Consider the following 24463-nt stretch of genomic DNA (forward strand, 5'->3'; position numbering starts at 1 on the left):
CAAGTGTGAGCCATAGAATTGTCATTCTCCTTTACCTAACTATTACTTTCTCGATCATTGAGTGGACTGACATAACAATAGAAAAACCCTTTCCATTATAGTATGGCTATAGATTTTCTTAGTCTTACTCATCAAGGGACCCAGTCATATCTCTCAATTAATGTGAGGGACAATTTCATCTTGATCACTTATATTTCTCTACATGAATATTACTAAACTTAATCATAGCCTTTATGATCACTTAGTCAAAGGTAACTTTTGACTAGGACAAAGTTTAGTAGTCATCATATAGGAATCCATGGTGGTCTCAGGTCAAAGGGTTAAGTGATATGGTTACATATGAAATAAGCTTATGACTTGTACCATGCAGCTTTCTCATAGCGGGTCGATCTAGCATCTTGTATTCTTTCAAGTGCCTACGACTTTGATTTATATCTCAATAATTAATCTACGACTTTGATTTATATCTCAATAATTAATCAAAGTCATACTAGTCTTATTTCATATATGATCCCTCATAGATGACCGACCAGGGACATTTAGGACAATCACTATAGTCTATTCAAAGATACAATTATCATAGTGAACATGCAATTAATATAATAACAAAAGAGAAATTCATTAAATAACAATGTTTATTGTACAATGATTGACCCTAGGACAAAATTTCCAACAGCCCTCCTATGGTTCCTCTAGTTCGCAGCTTATTGAGAAGGAGGAGGAGGATGAAACGATCAAAAACTAAGTCCTAGGGATCTTGTTTTATGGTGTTAGGCCCAAATTTGATCTAGGCCTAATTTAAAAAAAAAAAAAAGAGAGGCAAAGGGTAATGGGCTAGTGAAAACAACAGGTTTTGGGCCAAAGCCATTTGGGCCTAGATCATTACAAAAAAAAAACAAAGAGTTTTTGTAAATTGCATTTCGACCCTAGTTTAAAATTACCATATTTAGCCCATAATTTTTGGAATTTATTCCATAACCCTAATAAATTTCTAGAAATTATATTTGGTCCCTTTAATTACATAATTGCATTTTGATCCCAAATCTCTTCCAAAATTACATTTTATCCTTGTATACATTTCAAAAATTTTATTAAAGTCCTACATTTGTTTTCTAATTCCTAAAAGACCCCAAGGACTTTTAATTTTTTTGTCTTGTCCTAATGTCATAAAGCTTGTAATTTTATGTATTAAATATTTGTTATACCCACAGGTATGGAAATATTTAATACAATTTTTTTGTAGACGTTTGTGTGAGCTAAATCTATGTGGTATGAGAGCCTTCTTGGTGTATGATAATAGTTGCATAACTAAAATTCGCTTGTTGGGAATTATGTATTATAATTATGTTATTCATGCATAATTATTATTTCACATATTTGTTTTGCGATTTTAGTTTTGTGTTTTTTGAGCAACTATCTTTGGTTAAGGCCTTTTATGGGACTTCTTGGTGCATGATAATAGTTGCATAACTGAAATGCAGTTGTTGGGAATTTTATACTATAATCATGTTATGCACACATAATTATTGTTTCCCATATTATGTTTTGTGATTTCAGTTTATGTTTTGAGCACTATTTTTTGTTCTTGTAAAGGCTCTTTATAGGACTCATTATAATAATTTTTTAGGGCCTTAAGTATATACCTTACCACTTTGAGAATTAGTTGACTCTAAGAAACCCAAATTAGAGGATCTCTCTTTACAGTCCAATGCTTTTGACAAAGCCTATAATAAATATTGGTATAAGTCCAACCATATCTCTTTAGCAGTGATTGAATTCACCATTAAGGAAAGGAATTAAGGACAACATTTCTAGTGAGATATATTATGTAATGCTTGATAGCACTCAGTCATAGTAGGACATTTAGTATTAAAGGGGGTTTGTCTTGAACTTGTATGGGGGTGCCCTTGGAGTATTTCTTAGTTTATAGAACTAATACAACCTAATTATGAGTTCTTAACATCTTCTTACTTCACATAAGAAAGGGGAGGGGTTGAAGGATCATATAATATTAATAGTAGCCCATTATAACTCCCAATCTGAGGGTGAAGTGTTTCAAGTTTGGAATAACTTTAGAAGCTAAGGTTCATTGAAGTGGAGTTGCTAGAATATTGTCCTTTTTTATTCAAAATTTTCATTTCCATCCACATGCTCAGGGCATTTATGAATAAATTAATAATTTTCTATGATATCATAAGAGTCATTTACACTTAATGTGATTTTGTGCTCACTTAGGTCAACTCATGGCAATGTATTATTTGAAATTATATTTTAAGATATTATGTTGACAATGAATTTTACACCATAGGTATGTCATTGTTAATGTAAGTTGTGTTTAAAAATTTTGAATTATCTCTAAATACCATGTTGGTAAAGGATGCTATTAGTAAAACAAAGATTACTATTGTTGGTAGTTGGACATCTATTTAGCTAGTTTACAAATGAGGGTTTTAATGTTTTGATGCTTCTTGTACCCTATAGGTATGGTGAAATTAAGCACATTTTGTTAGAACCCTTTTGATAAAGTCCTTAATTTATATTTGAACTGGATGCCTAATAATCTGTGTCCAAAATAATATAAGATAAAGTATTGTATTAAGCTGGAAATCATAAATGAGATTTTCAATTGAAGAATTTTAATTTCAAAATCTATTGGGAGATTCATTGTTTGCTATTGCATAGATTAAGAAGGTGCCAATTTTGTTACTCACTATCAAGTTAATCAAACTTGAATCTTACTTTTAAATAAACAGTGAGCGTTATAGGCCTAGACTACTGGCCTACCTATTAAGAGCACTACCTTTACCTAAGCATGTTTATTAATAAACTTCATTTGATGAGGATGAGGTTGTCAAGAATTTATTTGTTAAAATAAAACCATCTATGATATATACTAAGCAGTTGATTTTATTAAGATGTTCTCATAGAGTTGGTATACCTGTAATACCTAGTTGAAAGTAATCATTTATGATTCTCTCAAACGAATAGAGACTTGAGGGAAGGAATGGAAATACCTTAATCAGATGGTTTTGTAGAATTTAGTTGGGAATATTTAATGTGTAACTATCTAAAACCATCTTTGGAAATAAACAAGTCCCTAGGTACTAATATCTGAAGTTTGATGAGGATATTAGCTCCCCTTAATTTTACTTTGAATACTTCATATTTGTGTATATTTGTTAAATGTTTGAGAAAAATAGTCTTTTGCTTCTTATGCTCCTTACTAATAGCTAGTCACTAGCTAGTAATCAAATAAATGGGACAACATACTTGTGGTTGTGCCACCTTGATAAAATTTTATGTTCGACATATTTATTTAAGGATTAATATCGATTTAGATGTGTCTAATTATAATCTTGATTTGTCTCAAGCAACCTATTTGAATTGAGTGTGTAGAAATCTAATGCACACTCCTAGTTTATTACTTGTTTAAAGGGTGTAAGGTTGCTTAAGTTTTCACATCCTCAAAATTAATGTTGAGGAAGTCCATTTTAAAATTTGTGTAAAGAATTTTGTATGCTTCCACTATGAATGACTTTAAGGATGCTAAAATATGTGTTAGTGTTTGATCTAGATTTTTTGTTTTGTGTATCCCTTGGTAAATGCTTGCGAAATCCTAGCAAGAAAAAAAAATACTATGATCATTTTGAAAAATTCTTGTACATCGAAAGGTACTTGACACCTAATGCTGATTGTTAAAAATTTGATCCTCTTTTTAAATTTGTGACTATGAGGATTTAGAATGTGAATCATATTATTTCATAATATATAGAGGAGCTATATTGTAAAATTGAGTGTATTGTAGACACTCGTAGTTACCTCAATTTAGAATGTGGAATATATATATCGCTTGTTGTAAAGCCTTTTATTAGGATATATAGTTGAGGAAATTATTATTAGACATGTATTTTGTTGTTTCCTCCAACTGTGGATGTGATATTTTGTCTACCTTGAGCTTCTCTCAAAGATTTTGTTTGAGAAGATTATAGACATTGAGCCTTATCTGGTTTACTTCTATAGTGAATGTATGTTTATGAATTTGTATGACTAAAGGCTTACCCATGTGGGTTCTTTTTTTTTTTTTTTAGACAGCCTTGGTTCAGTGGGAGTTTGAGTTGTGTCCTTTTAAGGACATTTGATGGTTTAAGGCCATTTTACTATATGCTTAGTTTTGTTTGATAAATAATAAGATGCTTTATATCATTTATATCCCCAAAGCATTTAATGATTCGTGTTTATGTATCTTCTGTCACTAGTTTCCTCTTGGGATTCAGTGATCTTGTATTATTTCTCTGCTAAGTTTCAATCTAAGTTTAGAAATGTTACAGTGCTTTATATCATTTGTCTCCTCAGAGGATTCAATGATTTGTGTTAATGCACCTTATGTCACTTTTTTCCCTATAGGATTTAGTGACTTTGTGTCATCTCTTTACTAAGTTGTGGTCAAAAGACCCATTCTATGTACACTTTAATTAGATGCATCTATATCATTTGTATCTCTATAGGATTCAATGATTCTGTCATGGTATGTCATACATGTCACTTGTTTCCCTATAGGAACCAGTGATCTTATATTGTTATCTTGTTGAACTGTGTATGGAATAAAAGAAATTTATATTTTGTTTAATTCAAAATATAAAACATTATATCACTTGTTTCCTCATAGAATCCAGTGATTTTGTGAAGTTTCATTTTTTGAATTTTTTATTTGTGGCTTATTTATACACTTGCTTAATTAATGGAATCCAAGTAGGAGTTTGTTGAAATATTTATAAATATTATGGACTTGCATTAATTAATTAAGCCCAAATAGATTAGTCTTTATAAATTGTGTGAACTAAGATAGGTAAACCACACAAGTGAGCCAATAGTAAAGGCCTAACTTATAACATTGTAACCATTAGTTATTTCCTATCTCTTAATTGATTGGGTCAAAAATAATGTAAGATAATTAATTAATTAATTTATTAAAGCAGTTATTAATCTAGTCTATATAAGCTAATCAGTTGATAACCACAAACATATGAATCTTTTCCATCTTCTCTATTATCTCTGTACTCACTGAAAACTATGGGGGTCTGATAGGTTATATGTCTGCCTACACTTGAGGTAATCGAGTTATCACAATCAGTCATGAATTTTTTAGGCACGCATATCACTTACTTGAATCTTGTTTGTTTTATATGAATTGAGATATTATATTTAACACTAGTATCACCCACGCTGGCGACGGCAACAAGGATCAACGGAGGGAGAGAAAGGCGATCTGACTAGTTCTGGAATGCTCGAAAATGTTGGAGAAGAGGAAAGGTGAGAGCAGATACACATTTCGGTTTCTGATTCCTTTTTCTCTTTTTCCTTTTGTTTTAAATGGAAAAATTGTAATTTCGTGAGGTTGGGAGAAAAAAATGGGAAAAAATGTATTTAGCAAGCAAGGTTACTACTAAGCCACTCGTATATTTTCTGAAAATTTTATCCCAAAAATTTTTAATCATACACTTAAAATATTTTACAAAAATTATTATTTTATTAAAATTTATGGGTTATTACACAATTAAAATAATGATTAAACATTATAATTCTAATTTTTTTGGTTAAGTTAAGCAAATAAGTTGGGATTGATTTTGCAAAATATAATTGAATTTAAGAAAATGCGCTAAACATTACTACAAAAAAATGTGATATATGAAACCTTTTATTATCAGACAATTATAAGCACAACCATCCAAAAAACTTATGTGGACTTTTTTTTTTTTTTGACCCGCAGTAAACACAAGTGGAGTTAAACATTTCATTTTATTACTTGGGAGAATCTTACTTAGGGCCTGATAGCATAAAATTTTGCATATAAAGCCCAATACAATCTAAAAATTCTTTGCAGACTCAAAGGCCTTGAGTGGAAATATGTTTTAAAACAAAAAGAAAAAAAAAGAAAGATGTATTTATCCCTGAATATTTTGTTGTCAATTATAAGACATTGTATAAAAAAATTTATAGACATTGTGTTGTGCATTCATTAATATTTGTTGTTCTTTCATTTTATGCAATTTGTACATTTTAACTTAAACAATTTATATTAGACCAATTATACATTATAGGACATTGTATTGTACATTTAAGAAAAAACAAGAGAGCAATTGCATCTTTTCTCATTAAAACATATTTCTACTTAATACTATTTAGGTCCCTATTATATTATTTATATGAATGAATTTTGTTTATTTAATTAATATTTAGGTCCCATTTGATTACTAAATAAAAGGAATGTAATCAAATATATTAAAAAAATTAAAATAAAAATAAACTAAATCACCTTTCCCCTCATCAAAAAACTGATAAAACTCATTAATATATATTGCAAATGTGAAAATGACCACACCCTTCAAAAAATCATGGATCATAATTTTCAAATTCATGAACTAAATTTCCTCCTCTATTATGAATGTAATCACCTATTCCTTTTGATCATTTTATTTTTATCTTATCTTTTCAATCCATTTTATTCTATTTCTTTCTTGTAAGCAAACGGCACCTTAGTTTCAAACTATTAGATTTTCCCAAATGATAAAATTCCATCATCATTAAGATTTAAAAGTAATCAAATTAAAATTCTACGTACTGGGCATGTTGTTGCGGCTGGTTTTTCTTCTTCTATCAAGTTGAATATAAAATATAAAAGCTATACTAAATTATAATTTTCATAAGCTATATTAAACAATGCAATATACTTCATTTCAGATTCAGTATAATTTTTATTTTTTGTGATGATGCAATATAACAACATCAAGGTATATGTACCAACATAAAAAGCCCTTAAATTTAGCTAAACTGGATTTAGAGGTTGATCAGGATCGAGGTATTTACAATTTCAAGAACACTTATGATCCACCACCAAGTTCTTAAAGTAGCAGTAATATTTGAACTCACATTCTTGTGAGACATTAGTCAACTTATTAGTAATTGGACCAACCTTATTAACTTGTACTCCTTTGATCCTATTTATAGGCAGAGAGAAAAGAAAAAATGTAGTCTTATTTATAAGGCACCTATTAATTCTCAATGCTACTCTTTACATTTTGGCTCCTTTTAAACACTTTGAATAAAAACACCAGTAATGAGATTTAAGAAAATTTATTAAGGGTAAAGGTGAAAACTTATTAAATTTTAAGACAAAATAATAAAGTTTAAGATTTTCTTTAGTTATGGTAAAATATGCTGGAAGTGACTTATAAATAGAACTAGAGGGAGTAAAATACCTTTATTAGAGAGATTTTTGTTTAAATGCAAAAAACTTCTTTGAAAAAGTTATCTTCAATTGATTCTGACAGTTCTCGAATTTGACTCAGTTAGATTGAGTGAATTTAAGAGTGAGATTTTTTTTTTTTTGGCCTACAAAAGTGAGATTTTCTCAAGACAACCAAATAACCAAAATTTTTAAAAATAATTCAATTAATAAGACACATTATTAAGATGTCATGCATAATAAGACTAATCAATATTCTGCAAATTATGAAAGTGCATCTAAATAATTAAAATGAAATGTCCTAAATATTTTAACTTGACTGTTGCTAAAAAAGTTTAATATTGTTCATAATAATTGGACTAGATACTTGAATTGTCAGCTCAACTCTCTCTTCAAACTTCCTGTGCTGATGTTCTAAACTACTACCTTCGTCCCAAATTATAGGGCACTTTTGAAAGAGTTTCTCTGTCCCAAAATATAAGACACTTTAGGTAGATTAAGGTTTTATTAAACGCAATAATTTCAATATTACCCTTTCTTTCTCTAAAATTAATTTCTGTGTTTTTTCTTTTTAATATATTAAATGATGGGTATTTTTGAAAGTTTATATTTTTGTTTTGGAAAAATAAGGTTATCAAGTGTATTTAATAAGGTTTATTGGTGTGTGAGATTTTATCTAAAAGTATCTTATAATTTGGGGCAGAGGGAGAAAAACATTTTTAATTTTCAATGCCTTCTTATATTGAGGAATGTGTCCAAAACAAAATGAACTGAAGAGTTGAACAAAACTTTAGTCACCTAATTACTGAGAAAGCCATCGACTGGGTTCGACAATAATACCAGGGGGATCATCGGCACAGCGGACACTATGTGACACGGTTCTTCCCTTGCGTGGTGTGTTACTGTGTTGGCGTTACCAGCTTCATCGTCTTGTTGGATTTCATCAACATCATAAACTCTACCATCCTTAGTCCGACATAATAAAATAATAATAATCCAAAGAAGAAGTTTTCTAACTTGACAGAAAACTGGAAGGTGCATTCCAAAAGTAAAACTTGCTAAAATGCGAAGTAGTAGTATAAGGAAAATGAAGATCAACGCAATGATACTTGTAAGATCTGCAAGCAAGCTATTATTGCTGACAGTCAAACGTATGGAAGCCATAAATGCCACTGGCATGAGCCAGTTGGACACAAATCCTAGAGATACGATACGCTCGTATTGAAAGTCGACGATCACCCAGATGCCTCCAAAGAAGAATAATAGAACCGAAAGTGCAGTAATACATAGCAATCGTGTTGAAAGTCATAATTTTAAAATCTTGGATGCTACAAACTGTAAGGTAATCAAATTAAACAAGTAGATTTTTACATGCCATATTCTTGTACAAGACTGCAATTGGTTCTGAAATAAAACCTGTTAGAAAAAGAAAGAGATTATGAAAAAAAATCATATTGGATATACAGATACTTCAAAATAACTCTGTACGAGTCCTTGGAAAATTGCCCTGCCTTTGAACAATATCTCTAGCTGTTAAATCTTGGTCATTTACAATTTCACATTTATTCTCTGTCTTGTAATAGATGGAATAGAGTCCAAACATACAAATATTTTGAAGCCAGATGCAGTGGGGTGTCTCCATTTAGATCTTTCTCATTCATAGTTTTGGAATGGATCTTTGGGTGTTTCAATAGGTATTGTACCATCTTGTTTTGACCGCACATTGCAGAAACATGAAGAATGTTTTGACCTCTATTATTGAGCTAAAAACTGGTACAAGGCCCTTGTACGCGTAGCAATTCTTCAACCACCTGAACATGGCCCATAAATATGATGAACTAGTGATCATAAAAATGTGTCCTTGAAAGCATATGCTCATGAAAGCAGGGGAGCCAATTCTAAAAATTGTATACAGTTGGCATTGTTTGCAAACTAGATTGTAGTACCCATGTTTCATGTAGAGTTTGACGTAAGCCTTATTAGTTATACCTTATGAATAGTATTGCTTATTATAAATTATAGGGAAAATTTCAGTAGAGGACTAGGGGTGTGACGTAATAATAAATAAGGTCTATTAAAATGTGAATTTCAGTTTTGTTCAAGATGATTGAAATGAAATTAAGTTAAATGATGAAAGGACCAAAATAGCCTCTTTTTAAACATTAAAAAAATAGTGGTCAAATTTACATGTATGCTGAGAAATTAACAATTAAAATTAAAAAAATTAACAACCAAGTTGTTCATAAATTACTTGTTCAATCAATTGGTAATTTCTCAACTTTACTTGTTGATTTCCAACATCACTTATAAATTACTTTACTTTACTTGACAATCCTTGATTTATTCAATCAATTTATTTTAACTTATGAAACAACATCAATTGTTAATGTTACGACTTGTTAATTCCCCAACATCACTAGTAAATTACTTTACTTAACTTATTAATCCTTGAGAAAATGAGAAAACTTGTTCAATCAATTTATCCGAATTTATAAAGTAATTTTAGTTTTTAATTTCTCAATTTCAATTGTTAATTCCCCAACATTATATGTAAATCTAATCATTATTTTTTTAATGTTTAAACAGATGCTATTTCAGTCTTTTCATCATTTAAATTATTTTATTTTAGAACTTTGGACTGAACTGAAATTTTAGATTTTAACGGGCCTTATTATGTTACATTCCTAGTTCTCTACTGAAATTCTCCCTAAATTATATATATATATATATAGATGAGCACACATATTAGCTCTTTGAGATGGAGAAACTTATAATAAGAGCTAAAATCTGAAATTTGGATTGAATAATGAAGATAAGATTAAGTTGAGGCTAAATCATTAGTGCTAGTGAAAAGAGAAAAATGATCAAACTTAGTATTTGATATAGGAGGTTAACATATGGAATATGGACCATGTATTAAGGTCAAAAGTTTTCTTCTTTTCCCTGAAAAGCCTGCAAAAGGAATTATCAAATATAAGATGCTTATTTACTAGCACGAATAACACAACAAAAAGAAATAACACATGAAGCATTCCCTTTTGTGGTAAGAGTATGCTTCACTCAGGAATTAAATTTGGAATGCGCAGATATAGAGCATGAAGGTGTCAATTTGCTTGGGACCAGTCAGATAACATTGCAGAAAGCAGCAGAATGGAGTGAGAGACCAAGAAGGGAGAATGTTTGGACATTGGATTACTATAAGAATGAATACATTCCAGAGATCATTGGATCTCATTTGACAGCTGAAATGTATGTTTGGAATATATGTACTAATATGCAGTCTCCTTTGTCATGAAAAGAGATATTATCCATGTTGGTTCTTATTTTTATTCTAATTTTTATATTCCTGATCAGTTTAACTAGCGGGTATTAACCAGAATATTTTCAGGTGTTCCAGTTTTCCAATTGTTGGGTATCACTCTGTGAGATGGTGATAAGTTTCTAGGTATATTTCACAGACATTACGTAAGAAGTACAATAAATTTGATGAAAAGAAAATATTATTATGAAAGAGAATCCAAAGATATATAAACTATCTTATTTAGTATACCTATAAACAGAGCGTCAATATTAAAAGAACCAATGGAATATATATATATATATATAAATATATGTACTTCCAGTGAAGGCTATATACCTACATACATATAATGAAAAAAAAATTTAAATATTTATTTTTAAAATTATAACATCTTAATATAATACTATTATGATATATTACTTATGAACCCTCCATCTAATCTTAATAATACTATTATTTATTATTTATCATATATTACTTCGATGGTTTCATTGAAAGGCGACAAGGGTGGATTTGTTTAAAAGTTCACGACCACCTTCCACGTAACCAATGAATGCTGCATAACGAAGGGTGTGTTTTCATTTTCATCTGTGAGGAACATCAACTATTCTTTATTGTTTGCCATCTCCTTCAAAAAATCTACAATACATAAAAGCAGACATATTTCACATATAATTAAAAGTGGGTTATATAAAAAAAACACACACACACACATCAAGTAATTAAAGAGTAACTAAAAATATATAAAACTTGAAATAGGTTTTAATCAAGTAGTTTAAACTATTCTGATGAAATAAGTACTTATTAAACATATATACTTGATATAAAGCATTTGACATGATATTAAAGCCATTTGACTTTGGATACAGAGAAAGAAGAAAAAAGGACAAAAGACAAAGAGGAAAAAACAAGCAAAAAAAGAAAAAAATAAAACGAATGATGAGATCAAAGAAAAGCAAGAGAATAAAAAGGAGAGAAAGAAATAAAAAATTATGAACATAAGACTCTCAAAAAGCTAAAAAAAAAAGTATAAACCCATACAAAATAGTTGAGGGAGTATTAAAGAAAGAAATCTCATATCTTAGTAATTCTAAAATTAATTATAAATATATAAAATTTGTAATATGTCTACTCATGATTTGAACTATTTAGGTGAAAAAGAAAATCTTCAAACATACTTAATATATAAAAAAAAAAAAAATTGCATGACAACCAGAAAAAACAACACATTGATCAATTTACTTTGGCATCTCACACATATACATACCAATATTGCATTCTGATATGGCGGCAAAAAGTGGAGAGTTTCCCTGACTCTTATAAATGTCCCGGTCTGAGGGAAACGGAATCTGCAAGAGACGATGAAGAATTTCAACATCCCCACTTTGGACTGCCACATATATTGGTGAGTCTGCTGGGTGGGTGTCATAATAGCAGAGCTAGAGTCAGAGTTAGCAGAGGCGAGTTTTTTTTTTATTTAATTTTTAAAGAAAGGTTATGCATATAATCATGTATAGTTATACATATTAATATTAAAACTATTAAAAATAATATATTTGTAAAATATATTTAAATTATGTGAAAGAAATATATGTATGAATTAAATAAATTACATACCTTCATTTTTATCGAACATTTTATAAATTAATATTGTAAGAAAATTTGATTTACAAGCCTTACATAATTATTATTACTTACTAAAGGTTGAGAAAATCTCAAGCATTTGCTTGTAGTTTAAAATAAGTATGTACATGATCTTGATATTAATGTTCTTTTAACAAGTTATTTTATTTTCTATTCAAATTCAAAATATAAAAAATTTAAAAAACCATTAATCCTAATCATGTTTAATTAATTAGAAAGTATAACGTCACATATCAAGCATTTAAAAACTAATGAATGATATTTTCAATCCCTATACAAAATTTACTATAGTTTACATTGATTGAAGAAATAAGTAATAGTCAAATTTCTGGAGATTCTGAGATCACTTCGAAATGATACAGGAATTATTGACCAACTGGTCAATGCCGACTTTTAAAGAAAAAGAAATTTATAAAGTAACAACTTTTGATTTTTCATATGTTACCCAAACAGTAGAAAAAGAAATAGGAATAAATAAAGATAGACAATATATTTATATGATTCCTGATGAAACCATAAAGAAATTTAAAGAAAAATATACTTGGTTGCATATAGGTATGATACAAGTTGCTATTAAACCTAATTTTCGATTAGGATTAGACGAACCTATATTTATATGTTTAAGAGACAGGAGACAAGAAAAAGATTTCCAAAAATCCATTATAGGAATAATACAATCAACCTTTTTGAAGGACCTATATATTTTGATTGTTTTCCAAATTATGTAACGAGATTAAAGATCATAACTGTAAAGAAACATTAGTAATGGAAATAGGAAGTCAAGGAACTTGGGCTAAAGGAACAACATATATGGTTGTACAGTATAGAATTATGTTTAGGATACAGAAAACTCATCAAAATTTCAAAGCTAAAAAAGAAAGTCCAAAAGGAGAAACTATGTTGATAGAGTTAGGAGACCCATCAAAAACATTGGTCGTTATCCCAAAGAAAATAAAACATAGTGATATAAAAATCCCTGAAAAATGGATATTTCCAAGACTAAATAAACCACTTCCAATTGAACAAGGAAAATTAAAAGAAATAAAAACCAATGATGAAGGAGATGTAAATATGAGATAAGTAAACCTATCCCAATAATTGAAAATATTGATACCCCTAGATCATTAGATTCAAACATAAGCTATAAATTAAAAGGAGTAGATTTTACACCAAATATACCTACACCAATATTTGTAGCTGAAACATCAAGAAAACATTCTGATGATACAGATCAAAATATAGAATTAGAAACACAATCACAAATAGAAAAAGAATTTAAACCTTCAACAAAATATCATTCTTTAATGGTAATTAGAAAATTAGATTTTGAACTCAATAAAGATATTTTAAGAGAAATTTTTATGTCCCCAAAAATAAAGAAAAAAGAAACTGGTATTTTAAAAATTTTAACGAAATAGAATTAGAAAATATAAAACAACAATATTATAAAGAACTTATACAATTAAGAGAACATATTGACTTTTTTATATGGTTAGAAATATATACATATAATGAACAAATATTTAATCCTTTTAGCAAAAATAACCAGAAGTCTGTCTGGCTTTTGATTATAATTTTTGTAAATATTAAAACTATTAAAAATTAATATATTGTAAATATATTTAAATTATGTGAAAGAATATATGTATGAAATTAAATAAATTACATACCTTCATTTTTATCGAACATTTTATAAATTAATATTGTAGAAAATTTGATTTACAAGCCTTACATAATTATTATTACTTACTAAAGGTTGAGAAAATCTCAAGCATTTGCTTGTAGTTTAAAATAAGTATGTACATGATCTTGATATTAATGTTCTTTTAACAAGTTATTTTATTTTCTATTCAAATTCAAATATAAAAAATTTTAAAAACCATTAATCCTAAATCATGTTTAATTAATTAGAAAGTATAACGTCACAATCAAGCATTTAAAAACATATCCACACGCATAAGAACAACACAGGTTTCTATCTCTCAACATCTTTTCAATATATAAAATAAAAAATATTATTGCTGTTTTATACTTTTATATTTTGTTTTTGGGGCCGCCGCTTGACTGAAATGCCTATTCTAATTAAATTTCTAACCAAATCTCAGCATGTCACTCACACACCCACGTTGCTCCTCTCTCTGTTCTTCAATCCGCTGGGCATGCCAAGGCATGAGGAGGGTCATAGTGTAAATCAAATTAAAATATTCATGGAGTTTTTAGATACCCTCAGACCAGCGTAGCTCCGCCCTTGGTGGGTGTCCCAATAGAGTGGCCAAGTACTTTCACTTTGCTCACTTAGAAGGAAATCAAACCCCTCACGATGTTTGCTCAGAATAGCTTCGTGCAGAGCTCTATTCCCAGACTTATTGGGTAACATCATTAAGTTATCCTTACTGCTAGCATCGTCAAATTTGGATGAGATGACTCTCATCACTCCAATAGCTTTTGCAGCAACATGAAGTTCTGTGTCTTTCCTTACATGTGTCACAATCCGCAAAAAAATTATTATCAACAAGCAACTCTGTGATCCTTGTTCTCCCATGTTCAGCTGCAACATGACGTAACGAATCACCTTTGGGAGTGGCTTGATGTAGGACCGTGGAACAATCAAGTTGTTTTTCTCTACATACTCTATCCAACATGTCTAGAAATTTATTTACATCTTCATGCTCATCATGGACGGCGTTGTACAGTTGATAATTCATGGTGTCATCGTTAACGCCAATTTGAACATGATTGATTGATGAAATGAACCATTTCTTTCCTGCAATCTTCTGTAGCATGGTCCCTTCCAGTTTGAATTATTAGCCTCCATGGGAATTTCCACCTGATCGGACTTTCTTGCAGAAAAAATGCGAAACAGGATGTGCAATCAGAAGAGTAGCAAGAGAAGAAATAAGCTTGAAAGAGATGAAAACAACTCATCAGGAACAAGAGAGTTTTAAAGCTGAGGAAATGGAAGAAATGAAAATGAAATCGGAGAAAAAGACGCATGCAGGACTATTGGACTAAATTTTAATCGCAAGCATGCACAATAAAAAAAAAAAGGTATGATTAAATGGTTTTATGATTTCATAAAGTGGTTATATTTTATGTTTAAGAATAAATTAATATGAACAATAGATGCTAATTAATTACAATAGACAGCTAGGTTAGTGTAGTAGTGTTTAGGAAAAAATGGGTATGATTAAATGGTAGCCCTTTTTCGTAGTAGTGTTTGTCCAATGATGAGGGGTTAAAATGAATAGACAGCTAGGTTAGTGTATGGAACGAATGCAATTAATTAGAAAGTGTTTATCGTCCTTTGTCCTTCATATATTTATAATGCCTGCTTTTATCTTTATAATCAGCCAATAACTTTTGCCTTTGGTCGGGCACTTTGCTCTGTCTAATCAGAGTCATTTCCTTACTTGTTCCTCAAGTAATTACCATCAACTTCTGGCAAAAAAAAAAAAATTATTAAACTTCTGACAATGACGGACCAGCTGGGACAAGATGGAAACAAGAAGATAGCAACAAAAGAAAATAGCTCAGACACAACAGAGAAAAAAAATAAAAAGCAAAAAACGCAACTTCATTCAAGGAACACCACCGTGCGGAAACTACAAATAAAAAAAATGTTAATATAGTGTATCATATAGTAGTAAATATAAAAAAGACATTGTCTCAAGGGACTAAACACCAAAGTATCAGTAGTTCCCGTATAATATAAGAATGAATATATATATATATATATATTCATTCTCCATTCAAAGTGATGTGGAAGCCTATGATTAATTTTTGTTATGACTGAAGTCTGCCGAAAGAAAATATACCTCGATTACATGGAAGAGTAACAATTTAGTCTCAGAAGAAAATTATGAGAATTAACGTGATAAGCACATATTTTTACTTTTTTTTATAGGCAGATAGGTATAAATTTTGGATTATTTTGATAGAATTTATTAATATTTTATACTTATTTAACTAATTTTTATATATTTTCCTCTTTTGACTTGATTATAGGATAAGAAAGATATTTGCTGCAAAAATTTTTCATATTTTTATATTGTGTGGATAATTTATAAATAGGGAAAGAACCAAATCAAGCTGATACAAACGAAGAAAACAAAAAATCACGGGGAGAAAAGGGAAGAGAAAAGACAAGACGTGCTGGAGGATGAGTTGAAGAAGGAAAAAATAATAATAATAATAAAATAGAAAAACCCAAAGGAAGAGGCAAACTTGTGAGTTGCAGAAACGGTAGAAAGATCATATTTGGGCAAATGAAATACCAAAATATATTAAATTATGATAAATAATTATTTTAATATCATAATTAACAATTTCACACCATTAAACCAAAACAATAATTAAATGAACAGATAAGATTGGATATAGAGAGATGCTTTGAGATAGAGTATCTAGAGGATTTAAATCCTAAAGTTTCAAAATTTCAATATTTCCAATTGAATTTAAAAAAAATGAATGAATGAAAGGAAGGAAGTTTAAACTATCAAAAGGTGTTCGGATTAATCCTGATCATAAAGATGACGATATATATTAAATTAAAAACCTATGAAAAATGTAAGATGGTATCGGATGCCATTTATGGGTCTTACATATGGAGGCAAGTGGAGCACGGATAGGCAAATGAAGTGACGGGGAAAGACAACAAAACGGTGAGTCACAGCTTCTAAAATTAATATTAATTAACCCCACAAATGGCTTCGGACTGCATCATTTCCATTGAAGAGGAAGATTTAATTCTAAGGCTTCACAAACTTGCAAGAAGTAAGGGGCATGCTTGTTTTCTATTTTTAAAAATTGCTTTTCGTTTTGAAAAATAAAAAAAATTAAAATTTGTTTGGATAAGGGTTTTTTATTTAGTTGTTTTTAACTTTTTTTTTCAATTTTTTTAAAAACTAAAAAATACAAACAACTTTAGGTTATTTTCATTTTATTTTTCTTGTTTTTAAAATACATTACATTGGATTATTGAAAATTATATTTATTTTAATCAAATTTTATTATTAATTACTATCATTAATTGTTTATAATCATCACTATCAGTCCATTTTATAATTCTAAAACTTTTTTTTAATTGATATAACTAAATGAATTTTTATTTTATTTTATTTCAAAAAAAAATTTCAAAACTGTATTACAAAATAGCTTTTAAAAATAAAAAATGAAAATAGAAACCAAACAGGCCCAAGTATTCCCTCTTGTCCTATTCGTCAGTCACATTTTACAAGATTTCCTTGGTCTTTCATGTAAGTCATTCTCCAATTTTTTTTTTTTTTTTACAATATTTGATACACAATTTCGAAAGCACCCTTCTACAAATTCTAAAAGCAAGTGGAATATTTCAATTTTCAATATACCCACAAGCATGAGTGTGTTGACAGCTTCCTTCATCTTTGGATACTACGGGTCGTACACCCAACAATTTTGCCTCTAGTGGGACACCGGCCCGTTTTAAAATCTGCCTTGCCATGTCTAGATAGAATCAAAACCTTAAAAACAAGTGTCTAGATAGAATCAAAACCTTAAAAAATATTCATCATAAGAAGGAAGAGATAATAATTTATAAGTACTGATCATTCTTACCTCACGACTAATCTCCCTTAGAACATGTACAACATCTCGAATTGTTAAACCTTGGTTATTCACAAGTTTCACATTGATGTGTTGGCCTTATAGTAATTTGAGTAGACTCAAAAGATGGAGTTTCTTTGAAGCCAAATGCAATGGGGTATCTCCTTTTAAGTCTCTCTCATTGACAGCTTTCCAATGAAGCTTTCTCTATAGGTATTCTATCATCTTGTGTCGTCCATTCATTGCTGCAATGTGGAGTTTTGTCCTTCACCGTTTAGACAAGTTACACAATCAAAGGCTTTGTCAAGCAAGTTCTTGACCATATTAACATGGCTTATTTTGCTAGCAAGATGAATTGGAAGGTTGCCATATGAGATTCGATGAAAGCAATCAAGGTAGAATTTTCTAACACTCTATGCGCAACTTCCTCGTAACCTTTGTCTGCTGCATAGTGAAGGGGAGTGTTTTTGGTTTCATCTCCTTGATACAATAGCTCTTCTCTTACATTCACTGTCTCTTGCAACACATCTACACTTTTAACAGTGCACCCAACTATTCATAAACCGGCCATATTCATAAATATCAGCTTCTTATTAAAAACAATTATTTACTGTATCATTTAAGATGTTTAGTCACTAGTAGGATTGACAATTATATCTTTGACTTTTAGTTTTGTTTGAGATATTATTTAAATTTATTTAGTTATTATTATTTTGCAATTTAATTCAAACTCCAGCATTTTTTAGATGGTTTGATTTAACTTGAGGGGTATAATTTTTATATAGGTTAAAGGTCCTTTTTACCTCTAGTCAGGTTATATGGAATTTCTAACACTTTTAATACTAATTGTCATAGCAAATCTTAAACGTTTTTTGAAGAAATTTTGCCAGAACCTTCCCTATAAATAGAATCTCTTAAAAATTCTACAACATAAAAATTTTCATAAAATATAATATCAATTAGGAGCTTAGCTCCTTTCCGCTACCAAACAGTATAAAATCAAAATAATATCCTAACAACAATCTATATGGAGTGACTAACCTTTCTTCTAAATTTAAAATACATGAGTGTTAAAATATTTATATCAAAAGGTAACAATACCACGAAAAAATTTCCACCTAGTATAACCATATTTCCCTTTAGAGGTCGACGATAGAATCAGCGTCAATTAATGAATTTGAGGCTAAAATAAATTTTTTAGTGAATAGCACCCCAAACAGAATTTAAAAGAATTAAAATAATAAACTCAAATAATTGTATAAAATAATTGAAAAGATGATAATTCAACATAATAACTTTGTAAATTTGTAAATCATAATCATAACCATATAATGAGAGTGAATTGAAAATACTTTATTATATCATGGTTAAAGAAAACAAATTACTTGTACACAAATCAAAATGGTACACTTGTTTATTGAAACTATTGAAATTTCGAATGAGCAAGTTAATCAAAATTCAAATTTTTGAGAACTTAACATAACAAGTAACAAACATGGATATACAGTCCATGAGGATAAATAACTAAACACGACTTATGCCATGAAAATAAATGTCGATACACAATTCACGAGGGTAAGTAACAAAATGCAACTTAAGCTACAAAAATAAATGTAGACACACAGTTCACAAGGATAAAGCTAACCAAACGCGGCCCATAGCCGCCAAAATTAAGAAAATGTATGATACCCATGAATAACAAACTTGAGGACAAGGCTCATGAGACAAACTAGCTAGTTATTAACCACAGTAAGCTATGGGCTAACAGAACTACCGTTAGTAGCAGTGTTTTGGTTAGAGTCCTCTCCAAAATCATTTTCAAATATGTAAGAAAATCACCACTTTAAAAACATAATTTTTATTCTCAAAATTAAATTTTCATGAATAGTTTTAAGTTTCAAAACTTGCCAAAATAAAATTTTATAGCTAATATACGATCTTGCATTAATTAAATAACCAAGAGATACAGAGTGTAATAAACAAGAATGCCTTCATCAATCTTGAAAGTATATTTCTTGAGGAAAAATAAATGCATATCTCATAATTTGATTATCTTTCATCATTATTCCATAAAATCTAAGACTAAAATAATTCATAAAAAAATATAGTAAAAGACTATTAATGAATAATTAAATGAAATGTTATTCACTTACTCATTGAAGTCCCAAATTTCCAAATATTCTTTCTTCAATTTCTACCAGGATTTTCTTCTTCCACACTCCCTATAAAGACATAATAATTAACATTTAATACATCTTCTCTAATTTATAAAAACTTCCTTCTATTCCTAATGCAATTCCAATCAACAATTATCATTTATAATTTTAAAACCAAAATTCATACTTTAAAATTGGGTCAAGCATTATCATTCATATCACTAACCTCTTTCATATAGCTTTAGTCATGCCACTCTATTTACTTGAAGTAAAATTTTCTCTTAAGCTTTGCACTAATTACTTTAGGTGCATAATTCTAACCATTCAATTAAAATATCCAATAATTTACCATTAACCATACAAATCCCAAGAACCAATAAAACTTCAAAATATTCAAGATCAAGTTCAATTCTTCTAACAAGCATTTTGGCCAATATCTTTCAATTCTCATGCCTAAGCTCTTATCTTTTGACTTCATCCTAATCAAATTCTCAAGGTCAACTAATCCAACAAATAAATTTAAGTCAGCTAAAAATATATACAAATATATCATTACCAAATTCAAATGGATTTCAAGCTCATTTAACTCTATTTATTGCTATTATTTATTTATTTATTTATTTATTTATTTTTCATTACGCAACATGATAGTAGCAGAACTAGAACAAAAAGTTTGTTCCTCATGCATAGCCACAACAAAACACATTCTTACTCTCAATAGAACTAACAATTAAAAGGTTTGAATCTTCTCACCTCAACCTAGAAAAATGGAATAGAAAATGGAACACAATGAAGCAGCCTATGTGTCGTCGAACTAAGAGAAGAAAAGGAAAGAAAACTTACACATCAACGGAGGAAATCTGAGCATCTATCTTGGAAGAACAAAATAGAAGGAGATGATGAATATCGATGGCAAATGGAGAAGAAAAAATCACGCTCAGGTAACGACAAAACTCTCTCCACGGCAGAAACAAAGAGGAAGGGAATGAAACAAGCAACTGAACAGGGAGAGGAAGAATTGAATACAGCATGCTAACAAGGAGAAAACTAAGTTAGCAACCATAGATCGAGCTTGCACAACACCCCCCAGCAGCTCCGACGACTTGGTTCCTTATCCCAACCACAACTCGAACGTGAACTGTAATGACTTAACATTTTATGTAAAATTAATACTAAGGAGTGGAGCTACGAGTAAAGGAGGAGATCAAATACTTCTTATGGGCTAAATTCATAGGGCCCTGTAGGTATGCTCAGTGGCTCTCAAACATAGTCCTCGTAATCAAGAAGAACGGGAAACTGCGAGTTTGCGTGGATTTCCAAAACATAAACATGGCCACACCTAAAGACGTGTATGTAATGCCTATTGCAGACAAGTTAATATATGCTAGGGCCGAAAATGCTTTATTGTCATTTATAAATTGCTTCTCCGGATACAATCAGAAATTTATCACTAAATAATCATTCACAAGAGTGTCCGGCTCCATTAGAACTTTCGAGTGGGTAGTTATGCCCTTCGGACTAACGAATGTTGGGGCCACCTATCAGCGGGCTATAAATGCCATCTTTCACGATATGATAGGAAATCACCTAGAAGTATATATAGATGACATAATGATAAAGTCTAAGAAGGCACATGATCATATTAAACATTTGAGGATGAGTTTCCTCGGAATAAGGGAGGGAGGTTGGCCTTAAGTTAAATCTACTAAAGTGTGCTTTCGGTGTAACTACAAGTAACTTCCTTGGATTCTTGGTCTACAGAAGGGGGATTGAAGTAGACTAAAATAAAGCACGGGCCATCTTGGAGGTAAAGGCCCCGAGCACTAAGAAAGAACTTCAAAGGTTCCTCAAGCAGGTTAGTTATCTCAGGCCTTTTATCCTGAACCTTACAGGGAAGACGAAGGACTTTTTCAAACTCTTGAAACTTAAAGATGCTGAGGAATTCACTTTGACCGGACATCATCAGGCAGCCTTTAAAAAGATTAAGGAACACTTGACAAAACCTCCACTCTTAGCTGCCTCGAGGGAGAACACCTCTATTGTATTTAGCTTCTACTACCATGTTTATAGATTGTATGTTAGTCCAAAATGTTGATGGGGCACGTGAGCAAGCGGTCTATTATTTAAGTAGGTGTTTAACTCCCATTGAGACCAAATACTCAGCTATGGAAATTGTGTGTTTAGTGCTATATTATGCTTGTACTAAATTAAGGCATTATATAATAAATGCAGTTGTGCATGTGGTTTCTCATTCTGATCTAATTAAATACATGCTTAATCAACCAATCATAACGGGCTGTATAGAAAAATGGAATTTGGCCTTGGCAAATTTTTCTTTAATATTGTCTGAAACATCAGTAAAAGGTCAAGCATTAGCAGACTTCTTGGCTAATCATCCCTCAGTCGGGCTCCCTGAAGACAAACAAAAATTACCAGTGTTCTTAGTAGACCTAGAGCCCTAGGTGCTTAAGTTTGATAGATCTAGTACTAAACAGGCATCTGGGGCCAGTATAGTGATAATCTCTCCTAGGAGGATAAAAAAGATATTATCTCTTCAATTAAATTTTGAGTGTACTAACAAGGCAGAATATGAAGAATTGCTCATAGGGCTTGAGATTCTTTAAGAAATGAAGGCCCATGAAGTGGTCAAAGCGAGAGATTCTCAGTTAGACATTAAACAATTAACTGGCGAGTACAAGTGCACGAGCCTAGCTTTAGTGATGTATTATGCCGGGGCTTCCCATATTCTAAAGGAGTTTGAAATAGTAATATTGATCCATGTTCCTTGAGCTTAAAACTGGGAAGCTAATAAACTGGCTCAAATAGCATCAGGGCTAAAGTTGTTACCCGAGCTCACCAAAAAGTAATTGTGGTAGAACGGAAAGAACATTCCTCAATCATTCAGCGTGGTTTGACAGTACAGTGTAGTACAATCTCGCAAGGGTTAGCTTGGGATTAGAGAGATGATTTTAAGAGTTATCTTCAAGATCCCAGTCAACATTACCCTTATAGAACAAGGATATGTGCTTAACACTTTATTTTAATTAGAGATGGATTATACAGGAAAGGCCCTGATGGGTTATTGCTTAAGTGTTTGGCCTTCATTGATTATATAAAGGTTTTAAGATAGGTACATAAGGGAGTCTGTAGAGCTCATCAATCAGGGCCAAAGATGCAATGGCTAGTGCGTAAGCATGGATACTATTGGCCATCAATGATAAAAGACTACATCGAATACACTAGGAGATGCACGAAGTATCAGACTCACGGGCCAACACAACAAGTGCCAGCATCAAACATACATCCGATTATCAAACTATGGCCTTTTCGAGGATAGGCCATGGATATAATATGGAAGATCTATCTGGCCTCATCCAAGGGTCACTCATTTATCTTGGTGGCTACACATTATTTCACTAAGTGGGTTGAGGCTATCCCTATCAAGAAAGTAGAACAAGGCGATGTTATTAACTTCGTATGAGAATAAATCATGTTTCATTTTAGGATTCCTCAAACGATTACAACAGACCAAGGGACAATGTTCACCAAAAGTGAATTTAAGACCTTTATCTAGGAAAGTGGATTAAGTTATTGGCATCCTCTCCATATTACCCTCAGGCAAACAGACAAGCCAAAGCTTCCAACAAGATCTTCCTCAAAATTCTAAAGAAAACAATTGAAGAGAATCCTCAAGAATGGCACGAACGATTGGCTAAGACACTGTGGGCATACCGGACATCTAAGAGAGAAGCTGCTGCCTGTACGTGTTAACATATAGGCACGAGGCCGTTTTGCTTATGGAAATAGCAGTTCCATCACTATGCATTGCGAGTAGTCTAGGAAGACCGTCTGACGACTATAATGAAGCCATGATGAATGAGTTAATCCAGTTAGATGAAATTTGCTTACAAGTACTTGATCATATGATCATCTAGAAGAAAGAAGTTTCAAGAATATACAATAAGAGGATAAAACAGAAACATTTTGATGCGAGCAAAATCATATGGAAACTTATGTTACCACCTGGTTCTAAAGACTGGACACTTGGTAACTTTTCACCTAATTGGGAAGGACCATGCAAGGTAGACAAAGTACTCAAAGGGAACATGTACATGTTAGCTAATGTCAATAGAGTTCCATACAGATAGGCTATAAATGGCAAATATTTGAAAAAGTATTGGCCGTCATTATAACAGGAAAGCAATAAAGGACCTGAGGCCTAGAATGGCCTCTAGGCATGCAAAACTCACACAGTGAGAAAAAATGTTTGTTCTTTATTACTATGATTGAATTATGTTACAAGGAATAAAGAATAAAAAAATGTGTGTATTTATACATAAGTACACTATTTACGAAGGCTACACATAAGCTCTCACGTTGACAGGGGCCAAGTCTAGATCAGTAGAAAGGGTCTGGTGATGTGTGAAGATTATTTCAAACTCAAGCATAGCTTGAAGCTTAGCATTCCAGACGGTCTACCCTTCATCCAGTTCCTTAGTAGCAACCTCTAGCTCAAGTTCTGCTGGACTATCCTCAGCC

General features: G+C 30.8%; 1 protein-coding gene across 1 annotated transcript in view; it reads right to left on the reverse strand.

The window, feature by feature from the left end:
* LOC129289135 (protein ACCELERATED CELL DEATH 6-like) overlaps positions 1–14971 on the reverse strand; it is a 40315-nt gene extending 25344 nt beyond the window's left edge. The window contains exons 1-2 of the mRNA XM_054925944.1: positions 14819–14971; positions 14413–14736 (exon numbers count right to left, since the gene is read on the reverse strand). Coding sequence (XP_054781919.1) covers positions 14413–14736; positions 14819–14971 — 477 coding nt within the window. The remainder of the gene's footprint in view (positions 1–14412; positions 14737–14818) is intronic.
* Positions 14972–24463: the final 9492 nt, after the last annotated feature.

The sequence above is a fragment of the Prosopis cineraria genome, unplaced genomic scaffold (assembly GCF_029017545.1).
Source record: "Prosopis cineraria cultivar Desert tree isolate PC_DT_omini unplaced genomic scaffold, ASM2901754v1 PC12, whole genome shotgun sequence".
NCBI classification, from domain to species: domain Eukaryota; kingdom Viridiplantae; phylum Streptophyta; class Magnoliopsida; order Fabales; family Fabaceae; genus Prosopis; species Prosopis cineraria.